This window comes from Geotrypetes seraphini, chromosome 2 (assembly GCF_902459505.1).
Source record: "Geotrypetes seraphini chromosome 2, aGeoSer1.1, whole genome shotgun sequence".
NCBI lineage: Eukaryota > Metazoa > Chordata > Amphibia > Gymnophiona > Dermophiidae > Geotrypetes > Geotrypetes seraphini.
Genome location: NC_047085.1, coordinates 289260626 through 289276087, shown reverse-complemented (window position 1 = coordinate 289276087; position 15462 = coordinate 289260626). Strand labels below are relative to the sequence as shown.

At 43.7% G+C, this 15462-nt stretch overlaps 1 protein-coding gene across 1 annotated transcript in view; it reads right to left on the bottom strand.

Annotated features, from left to right (window-relative positions):
* TERT (telomerase reverse transcriptase) overlaps positions 1–15462 on the bottom strand; it is a 183359-nt gene that overhangs the window by 130890 nt on the left and 37007 nt on the right. The window contains exon 3 of the mRNA XM_033929798.1: positions 11233–11428. Within this exon, the coding sequence (XP_033785689.1) occupies positions 11233–11428 (196 nt within the window). The remainder of the gene's footprint in view (positions 1–11232; positions 11429–15462) is intronic.

Here is a 15462-nt window from a genome sequence, read left to right as displayed (position 1 = left end):
AGCACTCGAGACGCCATCATAGAATTCTGGTAGATTCTCCTACCGAACTTATCCATCGTTCTCCCCTCTCGTCCGGGTGGTACAGAGGCATAGACCTGGGAGGGATGAGAATGCTTGAGAGAGGACTCGACCAGCAGGGATTGGTGAGAGAGTTGAGCGCCCTCAAACCCCTTATGATGAACAATGCGGTATCTTGCATCCAATTTGCTCTGGACCGCAGGGATGGAGTACGGCGTCTCGAAACATCGCATGAATGTTTGATCCAGTAATTTATGCAGAGGAAGTTGAAGAGACTCCGCAGGAGGATTAGGCAAGTGCATGGTGTCGAGATACTCCTTAGAATACCGAGACCCAGTGTCCAAAGTCACATCCAAGTCATCCGCCATTTGCCGGAGGAAGGAAGAAAAAGACAACTGGTCCGCCAGTACTGGCCTCCGAGACGGACTGGAGGAAGTAGAAGCCTCAGGATCCAGGGAGACTTGGGAGCGACAAGGAGAATAAGAGGTAGATGGCTCCTCGTACTCCGGCCCCTCCTGGGGAGATAAATCCGAGGAAGAGTACCCCAGACGTGGCAGCTTCTTCTGTGGCGAAACCTCCGAGTGGCGCGAGGAGTGCCAAGAGGAGTGTCTGGATCGATGTCCCTCCCGGTGCCGGGAGGGAGAGCGAGAACGTCTATACTTCGCATGGTCCCCCGAAGCTTCCAGTGAATATATGGGACTGGAAGCGGTAGAGCGAAGGGGCGGAATGGAGATCGCCTCCCGTGTTGCAGCCCAAGCCTGGTATGGAGTGCGGAAGAACTCTTCCTGCGATTTACTATGCCCAGGACTTCGATCATCAGTCGGGGGAACAGCACCGTGATGGCACGGAGGCGTAATGGGCTCTAAAGGAGGCATATCGCTAAAGGAAGCCCGCCTCGAGGGGCCAGCTGCCCTTCGCCGCTCCTCCTCGTCAAGCAACGAGATCGATCGACGAGGAGGGGGAGGGGGCGGTCCGCCCCCTGGGACCGGGACCGGGAGGTCACCCTGGATGGAGGCAATTAATCTGGGTCCCATAGTCTGCATGAGCTCGACAAACTGAGCTTCCATCAGGGACCGCAGTGAAGCCGATATGGAGGGATCCGCACCGAAAGGGGGTCCTCCAGCACGGTCTTCGCGCTCCTTCGTGGTCGAGTGCTTCTGCTTGGCAGCTTTCGGCACTTTAATGACCACAGGTGGAATAGTGGAAGGCGGTACCTGAGCCGAGGAGACGGGGACAGGCACCGACGTCGAACTCGTGGCCGAAGTTGGGGTAAACGAAGGCGGCTTCAAAAGGCCCGGAGTCGCAGGAGCAGTCGCTGGTTTCGCATGGACAGGCGAAGCGGCCGATGAAGTCGAAGCCGAAGGTTCTTTAGCAGCTTCCATCTTGAACATCGACTCCCACAACAGGCAGCGCCGCTTAAACGCTCGCGCTGTTAGAGTGGAACAAGGCCGGCTCGATTTCGGGAAATGTTCTGGACCAAGACACTGCAGGCAGCGTCGATGCGGGTCCGTCAGCGAAATCGCGCGCTGGCACTTGCTACACTTTTTAAAACCGGTGATTGGCCAGGACATAGGCCGAAAAAGCTCCGCCGCTAGATCGAAGGAGCTGGGCCTGAGCCACGTGGCCGACCCGGCCGACTCGCTGGAAAATATATATATATTTTTTTTTTAAATAAAAGAAAGAAAACACACGAAAAGAGGAAAAGAAATCCAAAATCACGGAATTAGAAGGCAATAAAACGGGAATTCAGTCAGCGCAGAATTGAAGTAAAACTTCTCAGCTCCGCGGAAAGAAAAGAACTGAGGAGACACGCCCGGTACATCGGGCGGGAAGGCACTGGCGCATGCGCGGTGCGGGCATCTCGAAACTTCTAAGTTTCTTCAAGCAAGACATGCTTGTGAGACGTCCGTATCGGGGCTCTGTCGGATGACATCACCCACTAGTGAGAATACCTGCCTGCTTGTCCTGGGATAAATATTATGTATGCAAATTTGTATGAAAATGTTTTGTTTCTATTTTAGGGTACTGCTTAACTAAAAGATGAACAAAACAACTGCTGAAAATAAAGACTTTACTTGTGCCTCAAGTTCAGTTGGGCAACAACGTTCCATAATATGGTCTGTATTTGATCATTTGGATAATGGAAATGGCAGATGCAAGCTTTGCAAAGTAACTGTTAAACACAGTGGTGGCACCTGTAATCTGTGGCAGCATGTCAAAAGACATCATAAAGCAAAATAGCTTGAGCTACAGTCCAGCGACACCGCTAGAAAAGCTTCTGTACCAGACAAAGGTTTGGTTTCATCCTTCTTCCAAAAGCCAATGCAGCCAGCAGATAAAAATAGGATTGATAATGCACTTTGTTATTTCATTGTCAAAGACATGCAGCCATTTAGCGTTGTAAAGGATGAAGACTTTCTTCATTATTCACAATCTTTGAATGGAAGCTATACAGTAACATCAAGGCAAACTTTAGATCGAATGATTGATGCTAAATATGAAGAAGTTTCTGCCCATGTTTTGGATAAGCTTCACCATCTTAAGTATGTAAGCATCACAATAGACCTCCGGACAAGCAGAACCATCACAGCACATGGCATATCTAAAGGCTTTCAACCAGTCAATGTTGTGCTGGAAACACATCACATGCCAGAGCAACATACAGGGGACAATATTGCTGATACAGTTCAAAATACTATGAAAACGTGGAAGCTAGAAGGCAAGATTTTCGCTGTTGTCACCGATAATGCTGCCTCAATGAAAAAAGCAGTGGGCAAACTTATTCGAAAAGGTGTCTGCATGGTCCACTAAAACTGCTTTGGACATACACTTCAGTTGTGTGTCGAGGATGGACTACGATCTCAGCAAGCTATCACAGATACCATTCACAAATTCCGTGATATTGTTAGCAAAGTTTGAAGACGGCTCAAGAGACTCTGGGAATGCCTGTAAAGAAACTCATTGGTGATGTAAAAACTAGATGGAACAGTACTTGCCTCATGTAACGAAGTGTGATTCAGTTACAGCAACCTATCAGCTTATGTTTATGTAACAGTAAAGCCACAAAGAAATCAGCACCTTTGGAATGTGATTATGATTTAGCACGCAAGCTTGTAGATATATTGGAAGCTTTTGAAGAAGCAACTACAATTGCAACTGGTAAGCAATATGTTACTGTGTCTGTTGTTCATCCAATGGTTGAACACCTGATAAATTCCATTGGCGAGTCTGGCAATGAATCAAGCGAATCAGATGTTAGAGCTGATGATGATGGGGACGAGGGAGAGGGATGTAGCGATGATAGCGAGTCAAGAAATTTAAAGATCCTTCACAGACGAAGAGCTTAGTGCAAAGATTTTGAGACATTTTATACAATAATAACTCTTACAGATTAAGCAGCTTTCTGGACTCAAGATTCAAGGCTACATATGGTGAGGTAACAGATATAACTACATTTATTATACAAGAAATCCTGAAGATGCAAACACCGAGCATCCCACCAGCAACACAACTGAACCAGAAAGTACTTCTGTGGTACCTGAACAACTTCACTCGCAGGATACAGATTTACGTCGTTGGCGACAGAAGCGCAGCTTTTGGGAAATAGTTAAAAATACTAATGTGGCTGCCATTAAATCTAGATTTCCATCGATGTCAGACAATAGTGAAATCAGCCTCAGATGCAATGCAGAGCTTGCATGCTATAAACTTGAAGAATCCTTGAAAACTGATGGTGATGTATTTGCATACTGGCATGACAGACAAGAGAAGCTACCTTTACTAAGCCAGCTTGCTCAGAAGTTTCTATGTTCGCCAGCAACTTCTGTTCCTTCAGAAAGGATATTCTCTGCAGCAGGCCAAATAATTGCTGCTCAGCGAAGTTGTCTGAAGCCAGCCAAAACTGACAAACTGATATTTCTAAATAAGAATTGGCAAATGTAATTTATTTAATTCTGTAATTTATTTAATTAATGTTTCTAACTAATTATAAAACTATGTTATAGTTTGGATGTTCATATTTTTGATATGATATTGCCTTGGTTAAATAAAATGTTTAAACTTAAAAAGCTCGAATCGAAATATTTTTCTCTGAATCAGGCAGCACTAGTTATAGCTGTATGCAATTTCCCCCTTGCTGTTCCTAGTAACACATCATTTATGTTCTTACAGCACTTAATATACCATCATTCATCAAACAAATAACTACTAAACAGAAAACAAAGAATGGGCTCAAATAAAATCATTTTAAATAACACGATAACACATTGTAAATGATGGCAGAAAAAGACCCTCATGGTCCATCCAGTCTACCCAACAAGGTGGCCAGCGCCCCACCCACCACGCCGTGTAAGCCCAGCTCATCCATGTTGTGAAGTCATAAGAACATAAGAATTGCGACTGCTGGGTCAGACCAGTGGTCCATCGTGCCCAGCAGTCTGCTCCCGCGGTGGCCCTTAGGTCAAAGACCAGTGCCCTTATTAAGTCTAGCCTTACCTACGTACGTTATGGTTCAGTAGGAACTTGTCTAACTTTGGCTTGAATCCCTGGAGGGTGTTTTCCCTATAATAGCCTCTGTAAGAGCGTTCCAGATTTCCACCACTCTCTGGGTGAAGAAGAACCTCCTTACGTTTGTACAGAATCTATCCCCTTTTAACTTTAGAGAGTTCCCTCTCATTCTCTCTACCTTGGAGAGGGTAAACAACCTGTCTTTATCTACCAAGTCTATTCCCTTCATTATCTTGAATGTTTCGATCATGTCCCCTCTCAGTCTCCTCTTTTCAAGGGAGAAGAGACCCAGTTTCTCTAATCTCTCACTGTACAGCAACTCCTCCAGTCCCTTAACCATTTTAGTCGCTCTTCTCTGGACTCTTTCGAGTAGTACTATGTCCTTCTTCATGTACGGCAACAAGTGCTGGACGCAGTATTCCAGGTGGGGGCGTACCATGGCCCAGTACAGCGGCATGATAACCTTCTCCGATCTGTTTGTGATGCCCTTCTTAATCATTCCTAGCATTCTGTTTATCCTTTTTGCTGCTGCCACACATTGCGCTGACAGCTTCATTGACTTGTCTACCAGTACTCCCAAGTCTCTTTCCTTGGGGGTCTCTCCGAGTACTGCACCGGCCACCCTGTATTCGTGTATAAGATTTTTGTTACTGACATGCATCACCTTACACTTATCCACATTAAAGCTCATTTGCCATGTCACAGCCCACTTCTCAAGTGTGTTTATGTCACATTGCAATCCTTCGCAATCCTTCTGTGTCCTCACTACTCTGAATAACTTTGTATTGTCTATAAATTTAATCACCTCGCTCGTCATACCAGTTTCCAGGTCGTTTATAAATATGTTGAAAAGCATGGGCCCAAGCACCGAACCCTGTGGCACTCCACTCGTGACGCTTTTCCAGTCTGATTATTGTCTATTTACCCCCACTCTCTGTTTCCTATCCGCCAACCAGTTTTTAATTCATGTGAGTATTTCACCCTTGATTCCATGGCTCACAATTTTTCAAAGTAGTTGTTCATGTGGGACCTTGTCAAACACCTTCTGAAAATCCAGATATGCAATGTCAACTGGGTCACCGTTGTCTATCTGCCTGTTTTCTCCCTCAAAGAAATGCAGTAAGTTCATCAAGCAAGATCTTCCTTTGCTGAAGCCGTGCTGGCTGGTCCTCATCAGATTGTGTCCATTAATATGATCAATGATGTGGTCCTTTATTAGCGCCTCTACCATCTTTCCCGGTACCGAGGTCAGACTCTCCGGTCTGTAGTTTAATGATCTCCCCTTGAACCTTTCTTGAAGATAGGCGTAACATTCGCCACTTTCCAGTCTTCCGGAATGCTTCCCGATTTGATCGAGAGATTGGCTATTAGTTGGAGCAGTTCAGCTATAACCCCTTTCAGTTCCTTGATTATCCTCGGATTGATGGTGCCGGTCCCGGAGATTTATCGTTTTTAAGCCTACCAATCTGCCTGCATACCTCTTCTAGACTGACCATCAACCCTGTCAGCTTCCCATCTTCGTTTCCCCGAGTATAGCCTGTCGGCTTCTGCTATATTGTATATATTCTCTTCGGTAAATAGAGATGCAAAACAAAAATGTGTTCAGTTTGTCGGCGATGACTTTGTCTTCCTTTAGTACTCCCTTTATTCCATGGTCATCCAACGGACCCACCGCTTCCTTCACAGGTCGCTTCCCCTTAATATATCAAAAAAACAGCTTGAAGTTTTTTGCCTCCTTGGCTATTCTTCCCTTGTAGTCTCTTTTGGCCCCTCTTGCCGCCTTATGGCACCTGCTTTGATGTTGTTTGTGCTTTTTCCAGTTTTTGTCCATTTTTGACCTTTTCCATTCCTTAAACGAAGTCTTCTTGTCTCTGATCACTTCCTTCATCGCTACAGTTAGCCATGCCGGTTCCTTGTTCTTTTTCCTCTTGGATCCTTTGTTGATACGTGGTATATTTAGATTTTGTGCCTCGGTGACTGTCCTTAAAAAGGAACTATGTGTGCTCTAGCGTTTTTACAGGACTTATCCTCTTGTTTAACCATATAGGCAGCCAAACATGATAAGTTTCAAGTTGATTTCAATTTGATATACCACCTATCTGCCTATTTCACAATTTAAGTGATTTACAAAAAAAATATTGAACAATTAAAAACAAATTCCATTAAAAACAGTTGAATACTGCCAGCAGTGTACCACGTATTAGTCAAGATGCTTTCCCCTCCCTCCTAGGATTCACAGTTCCCCCACTTGCAGTATGTAAGATAAAATGAACACCACACTGGAGATGTCGAACCTCCACCTGTCTCTTGCCATGTACAGGACACAGACCGTATAAGTCTGACTGACATCGGTCTCAATTCCTTTATGCTGGATTTGGCCACATGCAGGAAGAAGTAGAGAAGAGAAGGGCATTTCTGTTGTGGTAACTCACAATCTCAACTGCCCATCCAGTAGTTAATCAAAGGCATGGGAAAAAATTGAGTCCTTGAAGAGAGAAATATGGAACAAGAGTTCCACATCTGAAAGAACTGTGATCATGTATGGTCAGGTGCCACAGTATTTTATGGAATTAATTAAATTTTTAGTGGGTAGGCCAGGTCATGTCTCACAGAAATAATTTTATCAGTAATTTCTGTCTTCAAAGGCAATCAAGTCATTAACTCGTTGGAATTCTTTGTTTTTTTTACCAGGCTCTTTTAATTTGGAGAGTTGTTCAGTTTCTAGAAAAATTCTTAAAACATTCTTCTTTAAGAAATTTTTATCACGACTACTGATGCTATATTTTGTTGACGATCATATGGACCTTATTTTTACCACTCTCTCCATTTTTACCACTCTCTCTCGGTGATGTTGCTGACAGTTTAGTACTTGTTAGCCCTTTGATATTGATTGGTGTGATTTACTGTCCTCCTGATCTTTTGTCCTCTGAATTGTCCTCCTTTTCTGAAATTTGTTTCATCCCATCCTATTCATTGGATAGCTTGTGTATTTAGAATACACAAACTCTCCTTTCTACAAAGTTTGAACTTGTTTAGGATCTCAATGTAAGCAATCCTGATTTTTCTGATATATCCACTAATCAACTACCATCTACAATCGCATGGGAAGTTATTGAAAATCAGAAAACATATCGACTCGCTACAACATGGCAACAACTCAGTTGACTAATATTGCTACCAAAAATGAATGTGATCCTAATTAAATCCCAGTAGATAAGATATGGTCTAAGGAAAGATTAGGTACTTACCTTGATAATCATCTTTCTAGTAAATAGGCACATCATTCTGAAACATTTGGGTTGTTAACCTCCGATTGTGAGATCCTGTGTAGAGAGCCTTGTTTACATTTTTCTGCTCTGCTTCTTTACTCCGGGATGTCCTGCAACTCCTCAGATCATATCAAAGCAGATGGTCAGCCTTAGAGAAGAAAGCTAATAAGAAGACTCTCTCTGAGAAACAAGTCTGTTCTGCTCATATCAACATATAACACAAAATCAAGAAATTTAAACATATAATCAAGTAACAAAGTAGAACATGGGCCACCTACCTGAGTGCAACCTGCACCAAGTCTTGGAGTTCTGAAAGATGCTCCACACTCTCTTCACAATAGTAGCAGGCCCTCCTATCCTTGACTGTACTGGACAGAGGAAAGAAACAAGGTATTTGGAAATATGGACATGTTTGAGACAGCAAGCAGACTAACAAACATCTGACAGGGCGGGCTTCCAGAATGATGCGCCTATTTACTAGAAAGAAAATTATCAAGATGAGTATCTAATCTTTCTTTCTAATGCAATAGACACATCATTCTGGAATACTTGAAACATATCAAAGCAGTCCTCTAGAATTTAGGTCAGGAATTTAGGTGAGCCTGCTGAAAGTACTGAAGATCTGAATATGGTATCTAATTTGGCCACTTTAGCCACTCTATAAAACTTTGTTAAAGTATGAAAAGACGACTATACGGCTGCTCTACAATTTCTGCCCTAAAAACCCGACTGGATTGCAGCCCTCGAGGACCAACTTTGACACTCCTGGATTAGGGTGTCGAAGCCCTTGCCAAATAACAAATGCCCCTCAAAAGGAAGCCTAGCAAGAGTAGCTTGGCCCACTGTCTAATCCAGAGCATTCTGCAAGCAGATATTGAATATGCTGACAGCCTACCCAGGACCTGCATAAGGTCATTCAGTGTATCATAATCTACTCCAGCCAAAAAAAGCTTAAGAGGATGTGTGGGAGGAAGGGAGGAGAGGGGGGAGGCTACAGCCTCACTCACCAGGGTGCAAAGCCGAGACATACAAGTGCATTTGACAAAGGATGCCGCTGGAGCAGCCTTTATGCCTAAAGTCACTTCCTCAAAGAGGCACCCAAGGAACACATCCACCCGGCAGTTCAGCATGTCCTTAAACACCACACCACTATCACTGGGAAGGGAGGTGCGCTTAGTCACCTGCACCAAAAGTCCACTTTAAGCTGACAAAGAAGCTGCTGGCACTTCTGTGCATAGTATACTAACCAGACATGGCTCTCGGTAACTGAGAGCACCTTCTGGAGAGACTGATTGCTCCGAGATCAGAATGCTCATACCAGGATGCCAAGGAAAAGCAGTAAACTGCGACCACACACCACATAGCCATAAAGTAGTGGATGGAGCAGGCTGAGTGACTGTTCAACTCCTGCATAGACTCTGAGATGAGAGTAGGAAAAGCCACAGATTTAAACAAATACAGAACTATGGTATCATTCCCAGGTTCTAAAGCCTCTTGAGAGATTCAACGATCTGATATACAGCTCCGGATCCCCAGTCATGGGAAGCGCAGCGCTGGAAAACAAGGGATCCACAAGCTGGGCAATATCATCAGTATCCCAAAGGCCGAGATCAGCCAGCCCCTGAACAGCGGCTAACTGTGAAGAGGTTGCACCCAAAGAAATAATGCCAGCCAAAGACAAGTCCGCGGTGGAGCAGTAATACGCAAGAGAAGAACAGCTGCTCTGAAAAGCATTCAATATAACAGTACAATAGTGTCTTATATACCACAATTCTCGGCAAAGAATCATTGCAGACCCTGGGGCAAAGAGTCACCCTTTGATGACTGCACCTTACATTTCTTAGGCTGCGGAACTTTCAGCCTGCCGATATCCTAATAGAAAGAAGGTCACCCCAATGGACTAGCCGAGCATCTTGCCCCCTGCTCAGTCATGAGAGAAGCTAAGCTTTGCGCTGTCGCCCCTCTCAGCTGCGCCACATGGCACAAAGACTCTCAGGAGACACTAAAATCTGCACAACCTTGGCAAGAATTCACAATAGGAGAGACCAAGTATTCCAACCCAACAAGGTTTGAGGCAAACATGCAGTTTAGGCAGGGAACTTTTGAAAAAGGATCACTAAAAATCCAAGATAACCGCCGTTAAGAAATTCACGTCAAAATTGTGATATTTTTCACATATAGCAAGTCACAAAAATGGCAATTTTAGGATTTTTAGGTGGGGGAACAGAGGGGGACATGCAGAAACCTTCAAAAGTGACAAATTCAGGAACCCCCCCCTCTGATCCACCTCACAGGCTGTTGACAGCGTTACTCACTGTGAACTGTGCTGGAAATGTGCTGCAGCCTGCCTCAGCCCTTTTAAAGTACTAATCTAATCTTCAATTTATATACCGGATCATTTCCCTAAGGAACTCGATTCAATTTACAATTCATTAAAAAGGAGAACAACATAATAATAGGCTGTATAGAAAGGATACTATTAGTTAAAATTAGCTAGATGTTAAAGGTTAAGAATAAAATATATTTAATTACTGTTCATCATGCTGGGAATGTCTCTTCAATGCTGATCTTCTGGCTGCCAGTCAGGCACGGTGCCTGACTGTACCTTCACCCTTGCGGACTGACAGACATGTTCAGGGAAGGCCGGAAGCATAAAAATGCAGCCGGCATCCTGCGAGACATCGCCGAGTCTCCTAGGTATGCTTAACCCCCTCCAACTCTTCCGTAAACATCTGAAAACCTGTTATTCTCAAAAATGTAACTCCTCCTCCCTCTCTGATCATTGTAGTCCTCTAAATTTTTCTCCTCATTTTGCCTCTTCCCTCCACTGGAGTTCCTTTCTACCCTAACTCTTGTTAACCGTGTCGAGCTTTACGAATGTAGAGATGATGCGGTATACAAACCTAAGGTTTAGATTAGATTAGATTAACCGCCTGCACTCAAACCTTTGTTTGGCAGTAGGAAGAAAAACGCGGGGACAGCCCCGAGCTCCTAAGAAATCAATGCAGGCTGGCTAACAGGTACACCCTATGGGATTGGCCTGTCAGCTGCAGAGCTTAAGAATTGCTCTGAGCACAAAGAAATCCCAAAAAGGAGACAAAAACACCAAAAAGAAGAAAAAGAAGAGAGCAGAACAGAAACACTCCTTCAGGCACACGTGCATAAGAAAAAAAAAAAAAAAACTACAGGTAGTGCTAGAGCTCCCAGTGAAGTAGAGGCGAGTCACAGGAAAAAATCCAGAGTGGATTCCTTCTGCATATGGTATGCAGCCATTGGGAGATAACCCACATATCTAGAATGTCTCATCTACTGCACTGGAAATACATTTGAAACAATTTTATCAGTCTGAAAAATTTACAATTATGATTTCAAATTTTTGCTATTCATTTCATACCCTGACAGTTTTTTTTATCTAGCAAAACAAAATCATACTTATTACCTAAATCCAATTTTTTGTATCTTGCTCCAAACAAGCTTTCTGTAGAAAGAGAGAGTATTCTTCTGGAACATTGTCTCTGTGATATAGAAGAATGATCTGAGCAACTGAATAATGTAAGTATTCATCAGCCAATAGAGGAACTTGGCATGGATCTCTTCTCGTAGTCGATGTTCAGAGGCAGGGACAGAGTGGCTGCCTAAAACATGAAAACATCAGACTAGTGCTGTAGAACAGCATAAAAATTACATGATCAAAAATACTGAATTTGTTGAGTAACATAAAAACACTAAATATACAGCCTTATATATTTGAACTCCATGGTGAACATTTTCTTTAAACTCTAGGCATAGCATTTAAATTACGTATTCAGAGGCATTCAGCGCCGCTATCTGTACTGTGAACAATGCTGAAAATATCTGAAAAGCAGCAAGCATTATCCAGGTAATAATAAAAGTTACTTACGGTAATAATAAAAGTTACGGGTGTTATCCTGGGACAGCAGGCAGATATTCTCACATGTGGGTGACGTCATCTTCGGAGCCCTGGCACTGACGGTGAAAAGTGTAGTATCACTTTAAGCTTTATAAAGCTTTTGGACTGCCTGTACCGCGCATGCGCGAGTGCCTTTACCGGCTGACACCAGCTCACAAGGTCATCAGTTCTATGCCCAAGTGAAGAAGCCAACTAGGGGAGGTAGGTGGGCTGTGAGAATATCTGCCTGCTGTCCCAGGATAACACCCATTAAGTAACTGTGCTTTATCCTTAGACAAGCAAGCAAAATATTCTTATATGTGGGACTCCTCAGCTTCAATAAAAGATCTGGAGGAAGAGTTTGGTTCCAAAAAACTTAGAAAGATTCAAGTTGCTTTGCAAAAATCTAGATCTAAAGTCTGAAACGAGAGCTTGGAGGCAAGAGAAGGAGGAGTGTGTGGCGCAGTGGTTGGAGCTACAGCCTCAGCACCCTGGAGTTGTGGGTTCAAACCTCGCGCTGCTCCTTGTGACCCTGGGCAAGTCACTCCGTCCTCCACAGCCTCAGGTACATTAGGTAGATTGTGAGCCCACCAGGACAGAAAGGGAAAATACTTGAGTACCTGATTGTAAAACCACTTAGATAATCTTGATAGGTGGTATATAAAAACCTAATAAACTTGAAACTTGAAACCTAATGGAAAAAAAGACTAGAGAAAACTCCATGCTCTACTAGAGTTAAACAGAAGATTCAGAGAAAACCTATATGCATGAAGGTTAAAATATAATAAACGACCTCCTAGAATCAGTTGAATCTAAATATAAGTGAAGGAGACGCCAAAAAGATTCAAAAAACAAATAAGAGGACTTACTAATGTACCTATACAGAGGAGCTGACTCAATGAACAATTGAAACCAGTCCTATCCCTGAGTAGATATAAATGAAAAGGGAAAGGATTTTTATAATCAAACAAAAACTAAAATGACAGAGGCTTATTGTGTAGAACAACCTCTCGAGTAGGCATCTTTCCTGCTGCTGTGGGGGTGGGTGGGGGAGGGGTGTGTTCCGGTCAGGTCATGGCAGAATTTTTTAAATTATTTTTTTTTATTTAGTGCAGCTGGAGAGTGTGGGCATCTCTCCTGCTGCTGGTGGAAAGGGGAGGTTGCAGCCAGGATTTTAGGAAAGGTATGTTGTGATGCAGTGAAGAGAACAGGCATAGGGAGAGAGTGTTTTTCCTACTGATTTTTTCTGCGCATGTGTCCATCACCATCAGCGATGGACACATGCAAATGAAGGAAATTTTTGCTGCAGTCCACCAAACTTATTTGCATGCACAATTTTTTAAGAATGTCTTGGGTTTTTAGATTCGGTATCAAAATGGCTGCGTTAGCAAACCGGCGCTTTTTATTTCAATTCAATTCATAAGAACATAAGCAGTGCCTCTGCTGGATCAGACCAGAGGTCCATCATGCCCAGCAGTCCGCCCACGCGGCGGCCCATCAGGTCCAGTACCTGCATAGCAATCATTTATCTGTACCCTTCAATCCCCTTTTCCTTCAGGAAATCATCCAATCCTCTATCTATACCCTTCAATCCCCTTTTCCTTCAGGAAATCATCCAGTCCCTTCTTGAAACCCATTAGCGTACTTTGTCGTATCACGCCCTCTGGAAACGCATTCCAGATGTCCACCACCCTTTGAGTGAAGAAGAACTTCCTAGCATTGGTTCTGAATCTGTCCCCTCATAATTTTTCTGAATGCCCTCTCGTTCTTGTAGTTTTTGAAAGTTTGAAAAATCTGTCCCTCTCTACTTTCTCCATGCCCTTCATGATCTTGTAAGTCTCTATCATGTCCCCTCTAAGCCTTCATTTCTCCAGGGAGAAGAGGCCCAGTTTCTCCAATCTTTCAGCATATGAAAGGTTTTCCATACCCTTTATCAGTCACGTCGTTCTCCTTTGAACCCTCTCAAGTATCGCCATCTCCTTAAGGTACGGCGACCAATATTGGACGCAGTACTCCAGATGCGGGCACACCATCGCCCAACACAATGGCAGGATAACGTCCTTCGTTCTGGTTGCGATACCTTTCTTGATAATACCTAGCATTCTGTTTGCCTTCTTAGAGGCCGCTGTGCACTGTGCTGACGGCTTCATTGTTTTGGTCCACCAGTACCCCTAAGTCCTTCTCTAGGCTACTTTCACCCATTACCAGCCCTTCCATCGTATAGCTGTACATCGGGTTTCTGTTTCCTACATGCAAATCTTTACATTTCTCTACATTAAACCTCATCTGCCATTTATTTGTCCACTCTCCTAGTTTGTTCAGGTCCCTTTGTAGATCTTCATAGTCCTCTTTATTCCTAACCCCACTAAAAAGTTTTGTGTCATCAGCGAATTTTATAACTTCACACTTCAGCCCTGTTTCTATGTCATTGAACAGCAGCGGTCCGAGTACCGACCCCTGTGGAACACCACTCGTGACTCTTCTCCAGTCCGAGTAGTGGCCCTTCACTCCTACCCTTTGCTTCCTACCCGCCAACCAATTTTTGATCCATCTATGTACATCCCCTCCACCCCATGGCTCTTTAGTTTCCTAAGTAGGCGTTCATGGGGTACCTTGTCGAAGGCTTTTTGGAAATCCAAGTATACGATGTCTATGGGGAGTCCCTTCGTCCATTTGCTTGTTTATTCCTTCGAAGAAGTGCAATAAGTTAGTTAGGCACGATCTTCCCTTGCAGAAGCCATGTTGGCTTGTTTTCATGAGTTTATTCCTTTCTAGATGCTCATCGATGCTGTCTTTTATCAGCACTTCCGCCATCTTCTCCGGAACCGACGTCAGACTTACCAGTCTGTAGTTCCCTGGGTCTCCTCTCGATCCTTTTTTAAAGATGGGTGTAACATTTGCTATCTTTCAGTCCTCCGGGATCTCCCCTGTTTTCAGGGACAGATTACAAACCTGCTGTAGTAATTCCAATATTTCCTCTTTTAGCTCTTTCAATACCCTACGGTAGATTCCGTCCAGGCCCAGAGATTTGTCAGTTTTTAATCTATCTATCTGCTTGAGCACGTCTTCGAGGCTCACCTCCATGGATGTTAATATTTCTGCTTGATCTCCTTTAAAGATTTTTTCAGGTTCCGGCATGTTGGATATGTCCTCTCTTGTAAATACTGACGAAAAGAACATGTTCAGTCTATCCGCCACTTCCTTTTCCTCCTTCACCACTCCCTTCCTATCTCCTTCATCCAGCGGTCCCACCTCCTCCCTTGCCAGCTGCTTCCCTTTAACATATCTAAAGAACGGTTTGAAATTTCGCGCTTCCCTGGCTAGCCTCTCTTCATATTCTCTTTTTGTTCTTCTAACCACACGGTGACATCCTTGTTTATGTTTCCTGTGCTCTTTCCCGTTTTCCCCAGTTTTGTCCTTTTTCCACATCCGGAATGATTTTTTCTTATCTCCTATCGCTTTCTTCACTTCTTTAGTTATCCACGCTGGGTCTTTTGTTCAGTCCTTTTTGCATCCTTTTCTAAATTTGGGGATATACAGATTTTACGCTGCGCTCACCGTGTCCTTAAATAAAGACCAGGCTTGTTCCACAGTCTGTGATTTCTTTGAATTGTTCCTTAGTTTCTTTCTTACCATTATTCTCATCGCTTCGTAGTTTCCCTTCTTGAAGTTAAAAGCTGTCACTGTGGTTCTCTTCCCCTTCGATATTCCTACTTCCAACTTTGAACTGGATCATATTGTGATCACTGTTTCCTAACT